General features: G+C 59.5%; 1 protein-coding gene and 1 long non-coding RNA gene across 12 annotated transcripts in view; one reads left to right on the top strand and one right to left on the bottom strand.

Moving 5' to 3' along the window:
- Nucleotides 1-13,867, top strand: part of COLEC11 (collectin subfamily member 11) — a 32,839-nt gene extending 18,972 nt beyond the window's left edge. For 3 of the 6 annotated variants that reach the window (XM_019827965.3, XM_011281340.4, XM_045055019.1), the window contains exons 4-7: nucleotides 9,209-9,280; nucleotides 12,067-12,120; nucleotides 13,220-13,315; nucleotides 13,458-13,867. In XM_019827965.3, coding sequence (XP_019683524.1) covers nucleotides 9,209-9,280; nucleotides 12,067-12,120; nucleotides 13,220-13,315; nucleotides 13,458-13,867 — 632 coding nt within the window. The remainder of the gene's footprint in view (nucleotides 1-9,208; nucleotides 9,281-12,066; nucleotides 12,121-13,219; nucleotides 13,316-13,457) is intronic. The other 3 variants (XM_006930502.5, XM_011281341.4, XM_003984518.6) reach the window with 3 other exon arrangements.
- On the bottom strand, nucleotides 195-13,647 carry LOC109498461. 6 transcript variants are annotated; one of them, XR_006596083.1, is made up of 4 exons: nucleotides 13,514-13,647; nucleotides 7,753-12,299; nucleotides 6,938-7,095; nucleotides 195-6,143 (listed from the first exon to the last, which is right to left on the bottom strand). It is a non-coding gene; the product is annotated as an uncharacterized LOC109498461 (long non-coding RNA). The 6 variants fall into 6 exon arrangements; XR_006596085.1 differs by having other exon boundaries at nucleotides 6,938-9,202; nucleotides 9,446-12,299; XR_006596082.1 differs by having other exon boundaries at nucleotides 6,938-9,787; nucleotides 10,122-12,299.
- Nucleotides 13,868-19,667: the final 5,800 nt, after the last annotated feature.

Here is a 19,667-nt window from a genome sequence, read left to right as displayed (position 1 = left end):
TATGTTTCCTTTTTTCGTGCTTTTTTTTGCTTTGCTGTGATTACGTTGTTCACGTAAATTTGCATGCTATTTCTTTTGTTTATCTTGAGAGAGAGAGTGAGTGGGACAGGGGCAGAGAGAGAGAGAGAGAGAGAGAGAGAGAGAGAGCGCTACAGAGGAGCTGACAGAGAGGGAGAGAGAGAATCCAAGCAGGCTCCATACTGTCAGCACAGAGCCCAGCGCAAGGCTCGAAACTACAAACTGCGAGATCATGACCTGAGCTGAAGTCAGATGCTTAACCGACTGAGCCACCCAGGCGCCCCTTCCTCGTTCCTTCCATATTTTTGGTATTCTGGACAAAGACCACGAGCTGATTTTTGATGTTGGCACGTTTTATAAAGATGGCTGGACCTACAGCAGGTGTCCCTGGGGTGAGGGTTTGTAGTCTCTGGCCTCCTGCAGACACCCCGCGTGCTGACAGTGCGCTCACGGTCTGCGATGGACGTGGAGAGAGCTGTGGGCGACCTCGGAAGTGCCAGGCCCGGCTCCCCTGTAGCAAAGCTCCCAGGAAGGATGAGCTCAGCTCCCGGGGCCTCCACAGACCCCCTCCCCCTGGCCTCTGTGCAGCACGGGGTGGCAGCCGCTCAGGGCCTGAGGGTCCTCCCACCCTCTTTCCCACCCTCCCCTCCTGTCCGGGAGGGTTTTGGTGGCTCACAGCCACCGCTCGGCCACACTCTTCCTGGTGCCCGGTCTCCGACACCTGTAGCTTCCAGAAGGCTCTTCTCTCCCGCGGAGACACACGCGGACAGCAGCGAGCATTGCAGGAACCGGGGGTCCGGGACGTGTCTGCTCTTAGCAGTCCGGGCACCACCTGGGCGTGGGCAAAGGGACCGCCGCCTTTTTTCATTTCTCGGAATCATTTTTTTCCGTGTAAATATTACTGGACTCCTTGAGAAGTATCAAAAGTTTATTAGTTTTTAAATCTCTATCACACTTTACTGGTGACCGATGCTGCCGTTCTGAGCTTTCACCCGGTTGCCCCGACGCCGGCTTCTTGCCCACAGCACCGCCCTGCAGCTTCCTCAGCTGTGATCCGGCTGTGCCAGGTGGGGCGCCATCCGGGCCTCAGGGGTGGGGTCCTCCGCCCTTCTCGGGGTGCTCCCGCTTGCACACGTGTCGTCCGCCTGCCTCACGGTGGCTGCTGAGGGTCCCCAGACCCTCTCTCCAGCACCTGGTCCAACCGCTGCCAGGAGGCTCACGTGCAGAGTCTTGCCCTCAACTTTCCAACCCACTTTCTCATCTGAGGCTCCACAGCCTTGGGTCTCGTGAGTGCTGACGACACCCTAAGCCTCCTGTCCTTCTGGCTCAGTGTCTGGGCGAGTCCCTCCCCTCCTCTCTGTTCACCACTGCAGGGTGGGTCCCTTCCCCGACGAGTCATTTTCCACAAGTGCGCCACAGCAGGGCTTCCTCCCTTTGGGGAAGTCCCGGGACTGGATGGATCTGTGGTCCCAACGCTGCCTTTGGGGCTCAGCCCCTCCTTCACATCTTGGGCAGCTCGCTAGGAGCCGCTGATGGGGGCCTGCTGCTGCCCACAGTGGAGAGAGTGCCCCTCACCCCCGGGGCTGCTGCTGGAAGTGCGGGAGGGACCCTTAGATCGCCCTTTGCCTCCGGGGCTAATCCGCTAATCTCTCTCCCTCCCCTTCTCCCCATTCTGTTTTGTTTCATGGCATGTTTAAAATACAACATATTACGTTTCAGCTAAGGTAGAAAATTTTGGACACCACAAAATACGTATGGATAACATGAGATTGTTACATAAAAATTTTTTTTATTTTAGAGAGAGTGCACGCATCTGCAGAGAAAAGGGGGGCAGAGAGGGGGTCAGCAGATGCCAAGCAGGCTCCGTGCTGTCAGAGCAGAGCCCGACGCAGGGCTCGAACCCACGAACTGGGAGCTCGTAACCTGAGCCAAAGTTAAGAGTGGGATGCTCAGCCGACTGGACCACCCAGGAGCCCCCGGATGAGGTTATCTGGATGAAATTCACGCAGTGAGGTCCTCTGCATTCGGTCAGGTGACCCGCCAAGACGGCTCCACAGTTCTCACATCAGCGCCAGAAAGGATGACACAGCCACTTAGGTCAGCGACTCTCAAACTTCCTCTCTTTGTGAAGCAGCGCGAGTGTCCATAGCATGGAGCACCTGCAGGCAGAGGGGGTCCTGCGGGCTCCGGGACGTCGTGGGCCCTCCCGCCCCCCCAGGCTGCCGCCTACTCTTAGGGCTTTGCAGGTCCCGAAGACCATGGGACTCGGACTCCATCTGGCAAAACGCGTGAGCTGCTTACGCGTGCAAACTGTCTCTGGCGTCGAGGCCTGAGGGGCATTTCTCCTGGCGTCCTTCGGAAGTGGCCCCGCTGGTGACTGGCCTTTAACGGCAAGTCCGCACCGTGTGTGGTGGGCGTGACCCACCTGCTTTCATCTTGGTCTCACGCGAGACCCGGCACTTGGAAAGACCTCGATCAATTGAAAAATAGTTTGAAATTCAGCCTCTTCAAATATCTTTGAAATCTGCGGTGACCCTGTCCGCCGCGCCGAGGGCCCCAGGGGTGCAGACGTGGGTCTGTGGGTCTGTGGCCAAGGATCGGGCCACGCAGAGCTGGGCTCTTCTCACTGGCTCTGCTCCGCTGCTGCTTCTCAAACCGTGGTGCACAAGGGAACCAGCCGGGCCCTCGTTACAGTGCAGCTTCCGTTCCGGAGGCGGCTGAGACGCGGGCACCCGTCGGCAGGCGCCCAGGCGGTGCTGTTCCCGCGTGGAACAGCGTCCCAGCGTCTGCGCTGCAGGTCGGTCGTGAACATCTGCTCGCCCTCACCTGGGTGCCCCGCTCATCTCGGATCCCGTAAAGTGCAACCGCGTCCCGTGGGGCCTCTGGCGGATTTGCTGCGTGCTGGGGCGGGGGGAGGGGCTCGGGTGGGCACACGGAGCGGCCCCCCTGCCAGGGGGACTCAAACAGGAGAAAGTGCCCGCCAGCCGATGGATGCCTTTTCCGAAATAACAGAGTCCAGCCGAAGGGGCTTCAGAAACCTCCTGCTGTCCTTTGTCCTTTACTGAAATAAGCGTAATTTGCACATTTCTAGCCTGCACAGCGAGGTGGAAACCGTACAGGGCTGGCTCTGCTGACACGGCCTGCCAAGTGTGTCATCCACGTTTTCAAGGCGCCCTGCTGGGAGGACAAGATTAGGGGGGCCCCCGGGCCGCTCCCCTTGGAAGCCAGGGCCCTCCTGGTGCGCCAAGGCGGAGGGTGACCCTGTGTCGGTGACAGGCTTTCTGGGCTCTGCAACGTGCACATTATCCTTCGTTAAAAATCGCTGAGGAAGTGAATTCCGAGTGCCCTCTCTCCCCGGTCTCCACTTCAAAGGACTGTGTGAGATCTTCATTAAAATTAATCAGAATCACGTGCCTGCTGTGCTCTGCTCCCTCTCCTTCGTTCCTCCCGTGTGTCTAGAGGACAGACACGCTCTTGTACGCTTCTCATTAGTGGGACGGGACGAGGGAGGGACATCACGTCAGCTCCCGGCTCCCTGGGGAGCCTCCGCCAGCTCTTCAAACTTACGGGGACGGGATCCAAGTGCGTCTGGTGCATTTCCAATCACCTCCTACATCCGAGGCAGGGAAATTTGTTTGCTTTTTGCAAAAAGCTTCTTGTCGTTTGGAGGGCAAGAAAACCTTCCCGGAAGCAGGCAAAAAGGCCAAGAGCTCTCGTTCTCATCGGTGCTCCCGTGAGAGCCTCCGGGCTTATTACCACACTATTTCTCCGCCCAAGAAACGTCTGCGAGTGAAAACAAGTCAGCTACACAAACTGCCCGGGATCGCTATGGAGAATGTGCTGACCATCTCGGGGGAGTTTAATGGTTCTTACCTTTGTGTCTCCAACACACCCAAGACACAGAACGTTCCTCTTGGGAACGGTAGCCACCCCAGGGATAGGTCAGTGCACAGGGGCTGTGGCAGGGGGCGAGTGTGCGGGGGGCCTCCTGGGTGCCCTGGTGGTCTGGGTTCAAGCCCAGCCGGTGCTTACCAGCTTCACAACTTCGAGAGGTGTGAGGATAAAAGATACGTTTGTGTTCGTGCACTTGTGCACACACACGGGTGTATGGGTTGTGCGTATGCTTCTACGTGTGTACGTATGTTGGAATAGGCATGTGTATGTTGGCACGTATGTGTGTGCACACAAGGACACGCGTTTACACCTGCGTTTATGTTGGCACGTATGGGTGCGTGCTTGCATGAATGTGTCGTATGTGTATATGTGCACACGCGTGTGCACACACGCATACATGCACACTTGCGTATATGCACGTCGTGCGTATGTCTGCGTGTGCATTGCCCAGCACCGGCAAAGGATGGCTCTGCTCATTCTGCTCAGTGAAAGCAGGTGTGCAGCGGGTGGGAGCCGTGCATGGAGGTGTGGAGTCTCTGACCTCGGGCCTCGAGGTCCCCAGGGCCGGCCTGTCCCCACACCGGCCCTCCTGTGAGGTTGTTGCGGTGTGTGGCACGACCGGGTTTTGCCACGTCTCAGGGCCTGTGGAGGGGGGCCCGGTGGAAGAGGACATTGTTGAGGGCAAAAGGGACAGTCTGGCGATAGGTAAGGCGCGGCCAACTGGCAGCGGCCCCGGGTCCCCATGGCCAGGTGTCCTCAGCCTCGGCCGAGGCAGCCCGGGGCGGGGGGTGGTGTTTGTCTTCCCATAAGTCCGTAGCATACTTTCAGCCCCGCTCGTGGCAGTGTAGCCTTCCGGGTGTGACTGGCTCCACGGGGAGCCTCTCTGGTGCTGGAAGACCGGCCCCTGCTCCTCAGCCGAGGTGTGGGCTGGAGAAGGAGACCTCAGTCTGAACGGAACGTACGTTACCATGTGCTCAGCGACCCAGGGTCCCCTTTACAGAGAGGACCCAGAGGCTCAGAGAGGACCGTAACTTGTCCCAGCTTGCATGGGCAAAGGACTGCGATCGGGGTCTCATGTGCTGGGTCCGTGCTCCAGGCCACTGAACAAAGGCCTGCCCAGCTCGCTGTGTGACTCGAGGTGGGTGGCTTTGCCTCTCTGAATCCCGGTTTCGCTGGGGGCAGAGAAAGCGTACTGGACTGTTAGCGCTGCCGCGACAAATACCACGGGCCCGGGGGTGTAAACAACAGCTGTTAATTATTCTCTCCCGGCTCCGGAGGCTGATGCCTGAGACCCGGGTGCCAGCGTGCCGAGGGCCCCATGACCACCTCTGTCACCCTGCTCTGTGAGCTGCGCAATGTCCCTCCTGGCACCCATTTTCCCCGGAGCCCCCAAGGCACAGTCCCACACTTCTCCAAGGGCAGGGGCCGGGGTGCACGTGACAGCAGCGACCTTGAATCAGCGTTAACGTTGGCCGTGCCATTCGGAGCTGGGCCAAGAGCCAAATGCTCTCAAGTTACTCCCGGGTTTCAAGTTACTCAGAAGGCAGGATGTGTGCGGGACCCTCAGGGCGCATTTTCCGCTGATGAAATCAATCAGTAATTAATCGTTCTGTGGAGGTGGGGAAAACACTTAGCAGCCACGCACCTGCAGGCAGGCACTCTCCTCTGGCTCTCCCCACCCCTTCCCTGTGTGGGAGGGAGGCCAGCCGTCTGGATGGGGGCAGAGGGCCAGGTGGTGTTTTCAGTTTCTTTCAGTTTCTCTGTGCGGGGCAGGGGGGGCGGGGGTAGGGCTCAGGGAGAATCCCCTCCCACATTTCGGGGTGGGATCTTCCCAGTGGCCAGCAGGCTCTTCAGTCACGTGATGGGGCCGCACTCACGTCCAGTCTGTGCTCTACTGTGGCTCCCAGTCTCCTCTGTTGTGTTCCGGCTTTTGAACAGGAAGTCGCACTCCATCATCCTCTGGGATCTGGCGGCCCTGCCCCTGTGTTGGGGGATTCAGCGGGGGCCCAGGGTTAGCACAGGTGCAAGCCTCCTGGTCTCTCTGGGCCTCTGCCTTCCCATCTGGAGACAGGGTTCGGTCGGGCGGTCTCCACCGAGATGTCCTGCTCTGGACGCTGCCTTCGTGGGAGCACCGTTCGGAGCTTGTGTGGTATTTAGTGGGCCTGACCTTCCCCGTGAGGATGGAGAACGAGATACCGAATGTCCCAGCAGACTGCTGTCACGGCTGACCGCTGAGTGAAAACAAGCAAAACGACCTCAGGTGTGGGGGACTCGCGACAGTTACAGAGGCACACATGCTGAGGTCATCCTGACACCTGTCCTGCGGCCCAGCCCAGCTTCTCCGGCACTCGAGATCCCTCCCGGGGCCCCAGGAAGGGGGCCCCGTGGAGAGCTGGGGGACAGCTAGGTTAGCCTTTGGAAGGGAGGCCTGGGGAATGAGGCCGGCAGCGGGCGCACAGGCCGTGCGCAGCACTGTCGCCTCCCAGGGAACGTTGATGTTTCCGCAGAACGCTCTTTGCAAGAGGCTGAGTGGACACGCCACAGTCACCAGGAATTAATTCCTCCCGGTGCTGGAGGCTGGACGTCCAGATCCGGCTGCCTCTGGTGAGGACCTCGTCCCCGGCGGGGGACGGCACTCTTTCCCCCACCTGCGTCTCTCCTTCCTACCAGGGCCCCACCCTCGTGCCCTCATCTAAGCCCGGTCACCTCCCAAGGCCCACCTGCAGCCCCCGGTTAGGGGTTAGGGCTTCAGCAGCGGACACTGGGGGGGGGGGCACACTTCAGTTCCCTGCGGAGGTGATGGTCGGGCCGTGCTGGCACACTCTGCCTGGGGGGGGGGGGTTCATCGCTAGATGAACAAAGAACGGCCGTGCTCAGAGGAAGAGGCGGCCGTTCCAGCGAGAACTGAAACATCAGGGGCGCGGCCTGGGGGAAGACGAATGTCGGGCGTGTTTCACCGTGGGCGGCGCGGTCTGGTGCGGGATCACGGGGCGGGCACGTGCGGGGCTGACTGCTGGCCTGAGACCTGTTCTTGGCCGTCTTCCTTTGCTGCCCTGGCGGCTCGCGGTTGGGGTTGATGAAGGCGAGCCTGTCCCGTGGACCCCGTCGGCAGGATGGGCCGGCCTGGTGACCGGAGTGTGGCCGGGCGACTCAGGGTCGTCTGGCTGAAGACGGGAGGCAGGGCTGGCGAGGATGGGGACAGAGCAGCGCAGATAGCGCTCAGCGGCACACGGACCTCTGTGCCCCAGGCTGGCGCAGTGGGGCTGCCCCGCACTAGGGGGCGCCGTCTCCGCACCCACCCTTCATTGCTGCCCCACTGGGACCCCCACCCCACCCACCCCGGGCCTCATGCTCTCGCCCCGTCCCACCTGTCTCACTGGGCTCTGACCCTGCGGGCCCCCTCCTGCAGTGGGGTCCCCGGGGCCCGTCCCCTCGGGGCGACATCACCAGGCTGCCTGTTGCCAGTAACCGCGGACGCACCGGCCGGGGGCCCTCGAGGCACACTGAGTCATGGCCAGCCTTGCCCCACACCCCAGCTGCGCGGTCCAGGGGACCGCGCCCTTTCCCTGCCCCCCCCCCCCACCTCCGCGTGCCCTGGGGGGTAGGGTCCCTTGCTGCCGTTGTCACCCCTCACATGGGCTGTCCATGACGTTTGGTACTGCTACTCCCACACCGTCCCGCCGGGGCCTGCTCCCCCGACCCTGTGTCTGCGCTCCCTTCCAGCCCCTTTGCGGGCCAAGCACCAATGGCATCCTGTCACTCTCCTCCCTGACTCCCACCCCCCTCCATCCTTCCTCCACCCTGGTCCATGGGTTTAGGCCCCTCTCAGGGCTTACTCACACCCTCTCTGGTTATTACACCCGTTACAGGTGTCTGATCGCCCCCAGATCTTCCCCGCAGGTCTCAGTCCTGTCGCCCCGTGTCCCTGGCACCAGGCACAGCACGCAGTCCGCAGGACCTGTGGCCTGAGTCGCCTCTGTGGTGGCTGGGCCAGCCTGGCCTCGGTTTCTGTGGCGTCCCCCGCCTCCCGTGGGGTCTCAGATCTGCGGTCACAGCTCGGTCCTGGCCCTGCCGTACCCCGGGCGCTTGACCCGGACGAGCCACTCAGGTCCTCTGCGTCTCCTCTGTGTCGTGAGTCACTCGTGTAAGAGAACGGGCATGAGTGTGCTTCCTGTGTGAGCCTCAGCCAGCTCTGTGACGGGTGTGTTTCCGTTTGAGCTGCAGCTCGTCCGAAGCCTCTGGCTGTCCTGAACTTAGGGAATATCGCAAAACTAAGAGCTCTTGGCTGGGAAGTCCTCAGGTTAAAGAAGAGGGTGGGCGTCAGGACAGCAGGACAAAGCCTCATCTGCGTCACACACAGTCCTTCCGACCACGTCTCTCCTGCTGAGCTGCTTATGCTGAGTTTCATGTAGTTTCAGATTCTTAAATTAAAGCCCATCTTGTGTTTCTTCTACCGAATGTTCTGCGTGTTTGTTTGACACTGGCCGGCTTGGCTTGCGGTCTGTGGCGATCACCAGCGGACAGGCAGGTATGGCTGCTGACAGTTTCAGGACACTTTCTGGGAGAAAGTCTGAGTGTTGAGAAAATCCCCCCGCTGACGTGATCGGTTCCGTGAGTGGGTGAGGAGGGCCGTTCTTGGTCTTAGTGAGCTGGTCGGCGAGGACGGTCGCATGGGGACTGTTACGAGGACGTCACTGGGGTCATGGTGTGAGGACCAGTCACCGGGCCAGCCTGCGGTGATGGGAAGTATGGAGGAGGTGAGGGGCAGCACTGGTGACCCCCCCAAGCTCCGGTGATGGGACTGCAGGTGGTGTGCAAGCCGGCCTCGCTGGAAGACTAGTGACCCTACGAGCATTCCCAGGATCCTCCTCGCCCTCTTCCTTGCCTTCCTTCTCCCCCACCAGCGGGCGGTGGAGGGTGACCCATGTGCCCCTTTGCAGGAGTGTGGTCTGCTCAACTTGGTCTGGGGCCAGGTGCAGGAAGACGGGCTGGGACGGAGGACAGACAACCTTGTCCATGGACGTAACCGGAGGGGTCTCGACTGAGTTCAGGATTAGGGATGCACTGCGGGCCCCCTTCGTTCCACAGTGTGTCTTCCTCTGGAAAACGTATCAACAGCCACCTGTGAAGAACCTTCCAGGGTCCGTCACATACGTGACCTTGAAGAGACTAAGAGGACAGATGTACGTTTTCCGTCTCCTCTTGTGCGTGTGTGTGTGTACGTGTGCGATGTTGAACAGGAGGCATGCCGGATTACCTACGCACCAACCAACTTTGATCTTGTTGTTTTCTACAGGAGACATGGGTGACAAAGGACAGAAGGGCAGTGTGGGTCGCCATGGAAAAATTGGTCCCATTGGTTCTAAAGGTATTTGCGACACACTTCTTGCCCTATTCCTTCCCGGGCTCAGGGTGCGGGAGCTCGAGGATGGTTGCGGACTGGCCAGGCCCGCCTGGCGGCTGTGCTTCTGTGTGCTTTCTACGCGATGCTGTGGTCTCAGGGTTTGCAGCGGGCAGTGGTGGTCAGACTCACCTGCTGGCTGTGTGCCCACCAGGGCGGGGCGAGGGCTCCAGTCCCGGAGGGCGCACAGGGCACCAGGGAGGGGGATCCGGGGCTGGTGTGCTTGGCAGGACGGTCACTACCACTTCCGTAACCAGTTTAACGAGACGCCGGAGCCCCGTTTGACTGATGGAAAGATGGTGTTCCGGAAACGCTGTCTGTCCATCTCCAGCTCTGGTGACTTTTTGAAACTGTGGGGTGTCTCTGGGTGCGAATGGGGCCCAGGAAGGCAACAGCCAGTGAGGGCAGCCCTCTAGTGACGAGACGCCTGCACTTGCCTGGGTCCGCGTCGAGACCTCCTCTGACCGTACGGCCCTGCAGGGGCGGGCAGGTCAGGATGTGGCCTCGAGCCATACAGCCCCTCTGTCTCTCTCGCCGCCCAGTCAGCAAACCCTCCCTGGGCCCCAGGTGTGCCCTGTGCTCTCAGTAAGCGAGGCCATGGGGGTCTCCCCACCTCCCCCAAGGGTGCTAATGAGGCGGCCGAGGCTGGGGACGACCAGGGCTTGGCAACGTGAGGGTGGGGCGCAGGGGGCGGGTCCGTGTGGTCTGCCCGACTCTGGTGCCGGGTTTCTTCTGCCTCAGTAACCTGCCTCGGGGGTTTGGGCTGCGAGTGGGTTCGGGTGGTTTGTTCTGATCGGTGGTCACGCACCTCCCCTGGCCTCAGCCCGTCCCCGGCAGGTTCTCGGCCAGGAGTGTGACGGACGCTGCGGCCAGCTCAGCGGAGCTCGGGTGCTCCGGGGAGCACCTGTTCAGGATGGCCCACTCCTTACGTAAAGAGCACATAGATAGATACGCGTGGCACAGAGAGAGACGTGTGCTTTGCAAAGGCTCTGAAAAATCGCGGTAAAGCATTCCTAGTATAAGATCTGCACGTTAGCTATTTTCAGGCGTACAAGTCAGTGGCATGAAGTACCTTTGTGATGTACCACCTTCACCACCGTTTGCAAAACGTTCTCATGGCCCCGGAGAGAAACTCGGTCATCGTGAGGCAGCGTCCCCCGGTCCCCTCCCTCAGCGGTGGTCACCACTACTCTTAGGGTCCGTGACTTTGTGTGCTCTAGGTTCTAGGTCATTCACGTAAATGGAATCCTACTAGATTTGTCATCTGTGTCTGACTTATGTCACAGAGTGTAACGTGTTCTAGGCTCCTCTATGTTGTAGCTAGGTCAGCATTTCCTTCCTTTTTAAGGCTGAATCATGGCCACACCGCATCTTACTTACTCACGTGTCTGTTGGCAGAGATTCGGGCTGTTTCCACCCGTTAGGTCCTGGTTAGGTGCTGCGCAGAGCGCCATGGATGTTGGCACATGAGTAGGGGTGTGTGTGCTTTTCACGTACAGCGTGTGCTCTGAATAAATGTCTGTGTCTCACCGCGGGACAGCTTGCCAGCAAGCCCCTCGTGCAGCTTAGTTTATGTGCTCGTCAGGCTGACCTGTCTGTCATTCCTGAGCCCTGATGCTGGCGAGAGTCACAGGGGTCGTCTGGACGGACCTGGCGCGCTCTCCCTCCTTCCCCCCCCCGACAGAATGTGCTGAGACTGCACAGAGGGAGGGGACACTGGTCCTCCACTGCCCGCGCCAGCTGGATGTTTAGGCTCTCAGGGAGGAGAAAGCACTGTAGGAGTGCTCACGCGCCTTTGTACATTCGTTGTGTATTTTATTGTTTTATATTTATTTTATCTATTTTATTTTTTTAAAGTTTATTCATTTTAGGGTAGCTAGGAAGCTTGGTCACCATGGTGGTGTCCAACCCCTTTCCTTTTTAAAAAAACATTTTTTTTAACATTTATTTTTGAGAGAGCAAGACAGAGCACAAGTGGAGCAGGGGCAGAGAGAGAGAGGGGACACAGAATCCGAAGCAGGCTCCAGGCTCTGAGCTGTCAGCACAGAGCCCGATGCGGGGCTTGAACTCACAGACTATGAGATCATAACCTAAGCTGAAGTCAGACACCTAACCGACTGAGCCACCCAGGCGACCCCCCCTGCCTTTCCTTTATAAGCTGCGGGGCAAGGTTGGGCAGGAGGGCTGCATGGCACATCCTGTCTCCAGGAGGCAGCGTGACAGGCCAGGTGGGGGCCCTGGTGCCCTTGGAGAGGGCCCAGGAAGGACTCTCTACTCCATTGTGGTGAGACTTTCCGCAGGTCCACCCCAGTGCCCACATGACACGTTCTCCCTGAGTTTCCCTGCCATCATGAGGGCACAGGTAGGAGTCAGGGTTAGTTGTTACTGACCCAGGGGGTTAAAGGTTCATGACATGAACCTACAAATTGTTCTATGAGACATCTGGGGTTTTTGGAGTCGATTTAAAGAAGGATCGTCTGGCAGTCTCTAAAATCTAGTGATAGGCCTGTGTCCCATGTCACATCGAGAGAGCCTGAAGAATTAGAGATCTATAGAATACAACTCTCTGTATTCACAGCAAAAAGAGGGTCCAGGGGAAACTCCTAGGATGTTACCATGGAAGAAACAACACTGTTATCCAGGGAAAGATCCTAGGACACGACACACAGAACGTTGTTAACCCTGATAATTCTGAACTTGAGTGACATGTCCCAGCTCCACTTGGTGATTTTGACTTTGCTTGCCTTTTTCAGGTGAAAAAGGAGATTCTGGTGACATAGGGCCCCCCGGCCCTAATGGAGAACCAGGTATGGCGCAGAGGGCCCAAGGGTTTGTAAAAAAATGTATTAAAACTTGCACTTTCTCCCAATCTCATTGAAAAATAATGACATACCTCCCTGGAGAAGGTTAAGACGTACAGCACGATGGTTTGATTCACAGATACCGCAAAGCAGCCACAATAGGTTCCACTAACATCCGTCTTCTCCTTAGACACAATAAAAAGAAAAGATGGAAGAAAGCAGGACTTGCGAGGAGAGCTCTGGGGACTGGGTCTCTCGGCAGCCGCCCTGTGTGCTACAGAGCAGTGTTAACCTTGTGTATCAGATCCCTGGTGGGCATTTATCTTAGCCGGGGTGGGGGTGGGGCGTCTGCACCGTCTGACCCCCTGCCTCCAGCTCCCCTCCCCCACCACACATGTAAGTGAGGTCCTGCAGGATTTGTCTTCTCTGCCTGGCTCACCTCACGCGGCAAGAATGCCTTCAGGTCCATCCAGGGACAAGGGAGGGGCAGGGAGAGAGGGAGAGACAGGGAATCCCAAGCGGGCGCGCTCCTGGGCCCTCATTTCCTCGGATGTTCTGGCTTCTCTGCTTCCGCACAGTCGCCGTCCCCAACCCCACAGTCTGAGTTGCTGCCACAAGGCCACCCTCCACCCACCTCCCCTGCACCTCCCCTCTTCCTTCCCACGAAAACAGAGCCCGATTTTAAAACAGGTGGGTCTCTGGGGCACCTGGGTGGCTCTGTCTGTTATGCCTCTGACTCTTGGTTCCGGCTCAGGTCATAGTCTCACGGTACGTGAGTGTGGGCTCCACACAGACAGCATGGAGCCTGCTTGGGATTCTCTCTTTCTCTCTCTCTCTGTCGTCCTCCGCCCCTCCCCCACTTATGCGCTATCTTAATAAATAAACTTTAAGGTACAAACAAAATAAAACAGGTCGGGCTTGGTCCTGTCCTGCTGAAGTTCCCGCAACCCTCCCCTCGCCTTGGGGACGAAGCCCGCAATCTGGGTGTCCCGGCCTCCAAGGCCCGGCTTGCTCCTCGCCGAATGCGCTTTGTATCTGGGCGGGGGGCTGCTACCCCGGGCACGGTCCCGTCCGGTCTCACTAACACAGGGGCCGGCGTCCGCAGGCATCCCGTGTGAGTGCAGCCAGCTGAGGAAGGCCATCGGGGAGACGGACAACCAGGTCAGCCAGCTGACGGCGGAGCTGAAATTCATAAAAAATGGTACGCGCAACCCCAGCCCGGGGGGGCGGGGGGGAGGGAGTACGGAGGGACTCGGGCGGCCGTGTCCCCACGTCCGCGTCCCGCGGGTGTGCGCGTGCGGCGCCCCGAGTGTGCTTACAGAACGCGAGCGCTCACTTTCCAGCACTGCCCCCCCCCGCAGCTGTCGCCGGCGTGCGCGAGACCGACAGCAAGATCTACCTGCTGGTGAAGGAGGAGAAGCGCTACGTGGACGCGCAGCTGTCGTGCCAGGGCCGCGGGGGCACGCTGGGCATGCCCAAGGACGAGGCCGCCAACGGGCTGATGGCCGCCTACATCGCGCAGGCCGGCCTGGCCCGCGTCTTCATCGGCATCAACGACCTGGAGAGGGAGGGCACGTTCGTGTACTCGGACCGCTCGCCCATGCAGACCTTCAACAAGTGGCGCAGCGGCGAGCCCAACAACGCGTACGACGAGGAGGACTGCGTGGAGATGGTGGCCTCGGGCGGCTGGAACGACGTGGCCTGCCACGTCACCATGCACTTCCTGTGCGAGTTCGACAAGGAGCACGTGTGAGCGCGCCGCGCACGTGGCCCCCAGCGGAGCAGTGCGCACGCGCGCGCAGGCCCGGAAGCACCTGCCGCCTGCGCGGGGCGGGGCGGGGCGGGGCGGGGCGGGGCGGGGCGGGGCCCCCACTGGGGGGCGGGGCGACGGCGGCCTCTGAACCGCCGACGAACGCCCGGGAGGAAAGAGGTTTCCGGGGGTTATTTTTCAAGTGAGGTTTTATCACTTGCATTGTAGCCAAGTCTCATTATGGAATCATTACTCAGAATTGCTCTTGCCTTTGTCCCAACTATAAAATAAAAGCTTAAACATGATAATCGTCAAGTACCAACAATGGTAGTGCGCTCTTGAATCACTGTCTTCCTTTGAATTTCTGTCTGGAAAAGAACCCACGTGACTCCAGCCAATAGTTCTGTAAATGACGATAAAATCTATGTTCCTTTCCACTACTGTCCAAGCAGGGACATTTTGCTTGCTGCAAACGCAGGTTTCGGGGAAAGGAAAAGTTCTCTAGACCTGACAGGTGAGCGCCTGGTGTTACTGTGTTGCCTTGGTTTCTCCAGGAGCTTCAGGTGTTACTGCCCAAACTTACCCTGAACCTAGTGTCTTGTGAAAACAAATATTAAGTGTCTCACGCTTCCCGTGGATGAGGACTTTTTTCGGGGGTTTAGCCAGACCCTCGTGCCTATGGGCAGGATCTGGCTCTTTGTCCCCTGGGCCCTTCTGCTGGGCAGCTCTCAACACAACGGCTGGCTGTGTCAGAGTCGCGAGGAAGGGCCAGAGCAGGACCGTGATGGTGGTCCTTTGTGACCTGGTCTGGTGCCATCCCATCACTATATTCTATTCACGAGGAGTGAGCCACCATGTCTAGGCCAGCTCGGGGAGGGGGAGGCAAGGTCCACTGGGAGCCATTCCAGAACTGTCTGCTATGATCACCTGTGCTTCTTCTCCACTCTGTGCGTCAGAATCCCTAGTAAAAAGTAAACTTCTTCCTGTTTCAAGAATACAACACGTGAGCACATACGGAAGACCCAGCTGAGGTTGTGGGAGCAGTTCTCCAGGGGCCTCCAGTGTTCCTTGTGTCTTGTGAGTGAGGCCGGCCAGTGTTCTGGACCATGTTTTTATTTTTTAAATTAAGTATTATTTTTTAATATTTATTTTTGAGACAGAGAGAGACAGAGTATGAGCGGGGAAGGGGCAGAGAGAGGAAGACACAGAATCTGTAGCTGGCTCCAGGCTCTGAGCTGTCAGCACAGAGCCCGGTGCAGGGCTCTAGCTCATGACCTGAGCTGAAGTCAGATGCTTAGCCGACTGAGACACCTAGGTGCTCCAAATTAATTAATTCTTTAATGTTTATTTAGTTTTAAGAGAGAGAGGGAGAGAGAGAGCATGAGCAAGTGGGGCAGGGGCAGAGAGAGAGAGAGAGAGAGAGAGAGAGAGAGAAACAGAAGATCTGAAGTGTGCTCTGTGCTGACAGCAGAGAGTCTGACGTGGGGCTTGAACCCATGAGCCGTGAGATCATGACCTGAGCCGACGTGGGATGCCCAACAGACTGAGCCCCCCAGGCGCCCCTGGGCCATGTTTTTGAGGATGTTTGCCTAGAGCCTTCCAGAACAATGGGCAGGCACAGTTACAAGCCAGCAGGATGGAGGTGATGTCCCCCTCCAGAGGGAGGGGTGGCAGCTTCCTGCCCACTCAAGGGGGCTTGAGTTCCCTAAATTCACAGGTCCTATCCTGGAACCACCTGCTGCACACAAAGGTGTTACCTGGGCCTCGTCACTTGCTCTGTGGGGACTGGAGCTTGGGACTCAGACCCATGCCAACACTGGCCGCTGCTTAACTGTAGGTCTGGCGGGGGGGGGGGGGCAAAGCAGCAGACCCCTGCTGGAGGCCCCCCTGCCATCCACAGGGTCGAGAAGATGTGGGGCATCTCAGTGCGCAGACCCCCCCCCCCCTTGTGCCAGGGGCAGATCCAGTCCTTGGGGTCCTGTGGCTGTGGCTGGGCAGGGCCCTGCAGGGCCCCCAAGCTTTGAGGTGCACAGCCTCACGGCCATTGTCTCTGCCCCAAGACTGTTTTCTGAACCTGCAAGGAGCCCCTGTTCTGTCAGCCTGACGGTGGGTGAGACGCGTGCACCTGCCTTCCTTCCATGGTAGTCCATGCTGAGCCCCGGCACCCCTCGGGGCCTCCGTTTCCTCACTTGGAGGTGAGGAGGGCAGGGGTCAACACCTCTGTGCTCTCACGTCGCCTCCAAGTCTCCCGAAGTTAGGGGGAGCTCAGCAGGTCCAGCCCTCCTGTCACCTCCTGCACTCAGCTGTCCTCAGCCGGGGAAGGCACACCGGCCTTGGGCCTTCGAACCTGCTCCTGCGGGATTACGATCGGCGCAGAGCACATCTGATAGGATGTCAACCCCCGGGCGTGAAATCAGAACCATTGCCCCTAATGGAATCCCCCGACTTTTCAAGAAGGGGCCTCTTGTGCAGACTGCAGAGTCTGATTTGCAAAGTGTGGGGTGGGGGGGCGGTGTGGTTGAGGACAGAGCCGGGATTGATGAGGTGCCGCACTGAGGCGTGACCGCGGAGCTGCGGCGCAGTCTCCTCGGGGCCCTGCGAGAGGCTGGGCGGAGACGGGGCGGGGGGGAAGCAGAACGCGGCCCGGATCCGCGTGTCCACACTGCCATCCAGCGTCCGTCGCAAGCAGCGCAGGCAGGAGCTCTTTAGGATGGTGAGCGCGTGTGTGCGTGTACATGCGTGTGCATGCGTGTGCGTGTGTATCAGGGAGGGGAGGGAAGCGGAAGGAGGGGAGGGGAAGAGAGGGGAGAGGAGGGAGGGCGGGGGAGGAGAGGAGAGGGGAGGGAAGGGGGAGGGGACAGAGGGGAAGGGAGAGGAGGGGAGGGGTGAGCAGTGAGAGGCAGGGGTGGGGGGGGGTGGAGATGCTGCGGAACAAAGGCTGGCAGGCAGGGGGGGAAAGGAGGGGCTGCGGTCCCCAGAGGTGCTGTGCCCTTCAGAAAATCCTCCACCACGTGATTCCTCCACGTGACTCCTCCTCCGCCGGCGTCCCCAGGTCCCCAGGGCGGTGGCGGCCATCTAGAGCCGCCAGACAAAAGCCCAGTCAGAAGAATGGGTGGTTCTGAGTGTTGGAGGAGGATAAGCTCTAGGCCCGGGATGCGGTTAATCTCTGGTCTCCAGGTCCCGGAAGCACCTGCACAGGGCTTGGTCCAGGCCCAACGGGAGGGTGACCGGGGTGTTTCTGCGGGGCAGCTGGGGTTCCTGTCCACGGTCCCTCTCCCCGGGCAGCCCCGTGTCACGTTCCTGCCTCTCTCATGCCTGCACAGCCGCTCTCGCTCTCCGCCCACGGGGGTGGCTACCCCTGGAGACTGTTTGGATGGCCGGCCCACCTTTCTTCCTGGGGGGAGTGGGTGGCAGGTGAGGACCAAGGTTGGTCACCAGGCACAACCCAGTTTAATCCAGGAAATCCTAAACCGAGGGTGCGAGGTGTTTCTTAGCCGTAAGCAAGACCATCTGAGTCTCTCTAATTTAAGCAGAGAGGGGATTCGTTGAAAGGTTTTTGGGAGTTCGCGGGAATTTTGGAAAGACTGGGGAACCATCCTGGGGGCTGCGTGGAAGGGAACGGAGCCCACAGATCATGCTACAGATGGGCCTGCTGGGTCCGTCCATGGCTGGCAGCTGCCGCCGTGGGCACCGTGCAAGCAGGCTGTAGCCACTGCGTTGGTACCTCACTAGCTCCCCATCCAGAGTCTGGAGGGGCAGGTCTGCTCGGGTACCTAGTGTTCTGGGGCCAGTTTGTGTGTCTGCACAGGTTGTGCACTGCACAAATCCAGAGGCACCATTCATGGAACATGGTGGCTGGCATGTGTCTGTGCTATGAAGCTATGAAGGGGGCTGGGAAGGTGCAAGGCTCTCAGGGTCTCTGGCGGGAGCCATACTGCTTTCCAAGGATGAGCGTGTACCAAACACACGCATCAGTTAGCTTCTGCGGCGGCCCACCCCAAAGCTTAGTGCCTCTAAGCAGTGACCAAGTCTTTCCCCATTAACTGTGATTCTAGGGGTCAGCAGTTTGGGCTGAGACCAGCTGGATGGGTCTTCTGGTCATGGCTGGGCTCACACGTCTCCCGGCAGCTGCCACAGTGGCTGGGGTGGCCGGTCTAGGACGCCTTGGCCGGCGGGCTTGCTCGCTCTGCAACCGGTTCTCATCCCTGAGAGACCAGCCTGAGTGTGTTCCCCAGGTGGCCGTTCCAAAAAGCAAGAGTGGCCCACAAGCTTTCCTGAGGCCTAAGCGTCGAGCCGGAACAACATGGCTCTGTCGCTGTCTAAGGCCAAGTAGTTGGAAGGTGAGTCCAGATTCAAGGGGAGGGTCGACCGGAGGAGCTGCGAACAGGTGTAGAGGATTGTGGCTGCGTCTGCCGCCAGCAGGAAAGCGGCCAGATGTGGCCCCAAATAAGGGCCGAGGTCCATGATGGCGGGGGAGGGGGGAGAAGGAAGGGCATGGCAGGGGGTCAGCGTGGGATCCGGCCCGTGTGGGCAGAAGGGACAGCATGGGAGGAGACCAGCAAGCTGGACGCTGGATCTGTTCCTTTGTCCCTTTCTCTGAAGGTCCAGCAGGCACTGGGGCAGGGCCTGTGCTCAGAAACCTCTCTGGGGCCTGGGAGGAGGTGGGGGCACGAGGTGGGTCTCAAGGCAGAAATTTCTAGCATTGCCTGGGGCTCAGGCACAGAGGGCTGCTCCTGGTGACAGTGTCCTGCCCCCCCCCCCCCCAATCAGGCCATGGTGTGCCAAGCCCTGGTGGCCCCGAGGGGCACCTCGCCTCCTCGACAGACGGCACTGAAGCAGCGCCCGAGGCCGGGGTGCCGTTTCTCCAGTCCCCGTTCGCACCGCCTCTGGGCCGGTCGCCCCAATCCCAAACCTCTCTCACCCGTCACCCCCGGGAGGCTCCCCTGCCGGGATCAGCCCTCCATCACCGTGTGACAAATCACCCTACGCTTCAGCAGCTCATGTGTGTGGTCTCGCACAGTTTCTGTGGCCCAGGAGCGTGGGGGCAGCTGAGCGCGGTGGTTCTGGCCAGGGCTCCTCCTGGGTGGCCCTCGCGCCTCTGGGGTAAGGAGCCGCGGTCGCCCGCATGCGGGGCCCCTGCCGGGCTCGTCGCTGGCTCGGGGCTGGTCTGGCACCACCGCTCTCCCTGCCCTTGCTGTCCTCACCCCCCGGCAGAGCCGACTGCAATCGCGTGCGCCGTGGTGGACGAGGCTCTGGGCTGCCACACGTGGCCACCGAGCACGTGGAATTTAGCTGGTGAGACAGGATGTAAATTTAAAATGTCATCGAACTTGTATTAAATACACTTAAATGTTTTTCCACAGTTTGTTTATTTTTGGGAACGAGAGAGAGAGAGCGTGCGTGTATGGGCCAGAGCCAGCGGGGGAGGGACAGAGAGGGAGAGAGAGAGTCCCAAGCAGGCTCCACACCGCCAGCCCGGGGCTCGAACTCACAGACCGGGAAATCATGACCTGAGCGGAAGTCGAGAGTCCGATGCTCAACTGACCGAGCCACCCAGGCGCCCCGTGAGTTTAAATTTTAGGTATGATTTTAGGTAACCGGCGGCTGGACGCTGCGGCCTGTAGAACCTCGCCCTCCAGGTGTGGTCGCCGACCTGCCCTCCAAGCATCGCCTGCTGCGCGTCAAGGTCCCGGTGCCTCTCGAATCTGCAGTCAAAACTCGCCTTTGAGCAGACTCCCCAGTGGCCCAGACACACAGCAGACTTGGGGAGCCGGGCTCCAGGCGTGGACGGGCGGGTCGGGCG

The sequence above is a fragment of the Felis catus genome, chromosome A3, assembly GCF_018350175.1.
Source record: "Felis catus isolate Fca126 chromosome A3, F.catus_Fca126_mat1.0, whole genome shotgun sequence".
Lineage (NCBI taxonomy): Eukaryota > Metazoa > Chordata > Mammalia > Carnivora > Felidae > Felis > Felis catus.
The sequence above is the reverse complement of the archived record's forward strand: the minus strand, read 5'-3'. Positions and strand labels throughout refer to the sequence as shown.